This window comes from Rhinopithecus bieti, unplaced genomic scaffold (assembly GCF_001698545.2).
Source record: "Rhinopithecus bieti isolate Rb0 unplaced genomic scaffold, ASM169854v2 scaffold_12070, whole genome shotgun sequence".
NCBI classification, from domain to species: Eukaryota; Metazoa; Chordata; class Mammalia; order Primates; family Cercopithecidae; genus Rhinopithecus; species Rhinopithecus bieti.
Genome location: NW_016807449.1, coordinates 1130135 through 1133399, shown reverse-complemented (window position 1 = coordinate 1133399; position 3265 = coordinate 1130135). Strand labels below are relative to the sequence as shown.

The 3265-nt window shown below is 56.3% G+C and overlaps 1 protein-coding gene across 5 annotated transcripts in view; it reads right to left on the bottom strand.

The window, feature by feature from the left end:
* The window catches only part of SYT3 (synaptotagmin 3), a 20787-nt gene extending 17522 nt beyond the window's left edge, over window positions 1-3265 (bottom strand). Inside the window, exons 1-3 of one of the 5 annotated variants that reach the window (XM_017882247.1) lie at window positions 3223-3265; window positions 2427-2563; window positions 656-1186 (exon numbers count right to left, since the gene is read on the bottom strand). In XM_017882247.1, coding sequence (XP_017737736.1) covers window positions 656-803 — 148 coding nt within the window. In that variant the 5' untranslated portion in view covers window positions 804-1186; window positions 2427-2563; window positions 3223-3265. Of the gene's footprint in view, window positions 1-655; window positions 1187-2426; window positions 2707-3222 lie in introns of those variants that run through there. The other 4 variants (XM_017882248.1, XM_017882251.1, XM_017882250.1 and 1 more) reach the window with 4 other exon arrangements.

Sequence of the window (3265 nt, the reverse complement as noted above, 5' to 3'; positions counted from 1 at the left end):
GGGCCGGGCACGGTGGCTCAAGCCTGTAATCCCAGCACTTTGGGAGGCCGAGACGGGCGGATCATGAGGTCAGGAGATCGAGACCATCCTGGCTAATACGGTGAAACCCCGTCTCTACTAAAAAATACAAAAAACTAGCCAGGCGACGAGGCGGGCGCCTGTAGTCCCAGCTACTCGGGAGGCTGAGACAGGAGAATGGCGTGAACCCGGGAGGCGGAGCTTGCAGTGAGCTGAGATCCGGCCACTGCACTCCAGCCTGGGCGGCAGAGCAAGACTCCGTCTCAAAAAAAAAAAAAAAAAAAAAAAAAAAAAAAAAAAAAAAAAAAGAAAGTAAGGGAGATGGAACTTGAACCCAAACAAGTCAGTCTGACTCAAGAGCCTGAGATTTACACAAGCAAGATGCACAGAGATATCTGAAGGGGGCATTTGGTGGTGGTAGTCAGAGGGAGGCCCACAGGGTAAAACTCAAAAAGTGGACCATACAGCTCCTTCTCCTTGGATCAGAGATTTGGGAGAGGGGCAGCAGCAGGCAGGATGGGGGCAAGACTCTGCGAGGGACTGACCCCGCAAGTGATGGAAAGCTGAGCATTTCTGCTCCGAGTCGCCTGGTCATAGTGCAGGCAGGGGGTTGGGCAAGACAGGCAGGGATGCTGACCTGCATCTGGACCCCGGGGATAGCCTCGGATTCGGTCACTGAACTCCTGGCACCTGTTGTTGGTGTCAGCATCTCGGACCAGCTCACAGAGGTCTGAGACCAGGACGAGTGCCCGCCGGCAGAGGTCATCCTCGTAGTCTCCTGACATGGTGGCCGTCTGGTCCTATGTGTGGGAGGGATGGGGCAAGGGTGCAGATGGGAAACAGAATGGGAGAGCAGGGTGGGCAGGTGTGGAGATAAGGGTGGAAGGAGACACCGAGCAAAGGAAGGATGGGCAAAGGGGACAGAGATTAGGGGCAGATGGATTAGGGATGGAGATTTGAGGAAGAAGGACAAGGTGACAGGTATTAGAGAGGGATGGACAAGGAAAAGGAATTAGGAGTGGACAGACAAGAGGGCAGAAATTAGGGATGGAGATAGTAACAGGGACTGGGTAAGTCAAGGGGACAGAGATGGGCGTGAATGGAGTAGAGGACAGAGAACAGGGACAAATGAACAAGGAGGAAGAGATGGAGAAGGGCAGTGAAGGGACTAAGAATGAGAATGCACAAATAAAGGGATGGACAGATGAGGAAACAAAGATTAGGGCTGCACAGATGAAGGAACAGGAGTTAGGGATGAGCAGACAAGGTGCCAGCCATTCATCATTCATTCATTCAACAAACATCCCTCCAGCACCAACTGCACCCTACGTGCTGTGCTGGTTGCTACGAATCCAGCAGAGAACAAGGTCCTGGAGTTCCCTGACCTCCTGGTGTCACAATCCAACGAGAGGAGACATAGAGTAAACAAGCAAACAAAAACACATACACAAACCTGTCATTCTCAGACTGACTGTGATAAGCACTCCACAGGACACAGCCGGAGGATGTGTCACAAGGGAACTCGGAGGGGGACGCTCAGGGAGGGCTCTCCCAGACTTGAAGGATGACATGGAGCCCGCCACAGGCGGGGGACAGTGGCGCCAGGGTGGGGAAAAGCTTTCAGAGAAAGGCATTTTAGACGGCAGGAACAGGATGAGCAGGGACTTAGGGTAGGAAAGCACTTGGAGGGTCCAGGGACCAAGGAGGCCAGAGTGGGATAGACGCAGGGAGGGCCGGGAGAGAAGGATGGATGCCGGTAGAGAGATGGGAGGTGAATAGGTACGGTGGGAGCTAGGGGTGGAAAGGTGGAGATGCAGAGATGGGGACCAAGTTGAGGGAGGGAGAGATACAGGGAGGGGAGACAGAGATAATGTGAAGGGCCGACTGAGGCTCCGAAGAGATGAAGAGGTGAACAGGCAGGCAGAAGGAAAGTCAAGGATTGAGACTTGGGATGGACAGTGACAAGGAATGAACTGAGGTGTGATTAATTCACAGGGGCTCGAGAGACAAGGGGACAAGAGACGGTGAAGAGGGGCAGGCAGGAGTGTGGGCAGAAATATCTTTGAAAGAGAAACGGTCGAATGGGAGCATGGATGGGTGCGGAAATAAAGGACAGTAGATGAAGGCTAGAGATCACAGACAGACAAAAGCAGAGAGGCGGGCTGGGCAGGCAGACATGGGTTCATAAGGGAAGGTTCAGTGAGCACATAAATGAGAGGAGGCTAGGAAGGAGAGGTGGATGTGAGGAGAGGGGGAATTAGTGACACATGGCTCGGAGCCAGGCATCAAGATGGGTTGAAGGGGATGCAGGGGAATTAGGAACAGACAGACCAGGGCTCACAGATGGACAGGTGTCGTGGGGGTGCTGCAGAAGGCCAGGACTCTAAGACAGGCATGGTCACACTCACCTGCGCTTATCTCTGCCGTGTCCTGGGTGGCAGCCGAGGCGGCGGCGGGCGGCAGCCCATGGGGGTTGTAGGGCGGACAAGGGACTGTGGACTCGTTCCCACGCGCCAAGTAATGACAGGGGAAGTCTGATCTGGGGCTGAGGCCAAGAGAAAAGCCCAGCTTAAGAGTCACATCTTGTCCTGCTCGAGCCAGCTGCCCTACCCCAGGCGACCCACTGGGAGCCGGGCCACCCCCTCCCACCTCAGGGCCCCCAGCTCCCGTTAAGGGCTTAGAGACTACAATTCCCGGCACGCCTCGCGCTCGCGCTGCTGCGGCTTCATAGACCCGGCGCTGCAGGAGCTGCTGGGAGTTGAAGTCCTTAATGCCTCTCCCGGCTGCAGAGAGGATGGGATTTTTTTTTTTTTTTTTTTTTTTTTTTTTTTTTTTTTTTTTGTTGTTTAAGGTTGTGGGGGGGTTAAGATGCTGGGGTCCCAAGACGCTCAGGGGAGGGGAACAATGTCCAGGACGTCGAAAAGCCACGGAGCCCTAAGTCCTTAGGGGCCACGGAATGGGGAAACGATTTCCCCGAGCTGGAGATCGGTGGGCGACGGGTGGGGTACACCCAGGTGTTCGGGACCCCCTTCCAGGGCCACGTGCCCCTCCCCCGGGGTGGCCAGAGAGGGCTGCAGCGCTCCCACTCCCCGGCCCAAGATCCACGCGCCTCTGCATCTACCCCGCCCCCATGCGCCGGGGCCGACCCCCGGGATCTGGCTGGGGCTGAGGCTTTGGCAGGGGGAGGGGGAGGAGCGGACTCACCCGGAGCCGCCGCTGCCGCCGCCGCCGCCGCCGCCGCAGCCCC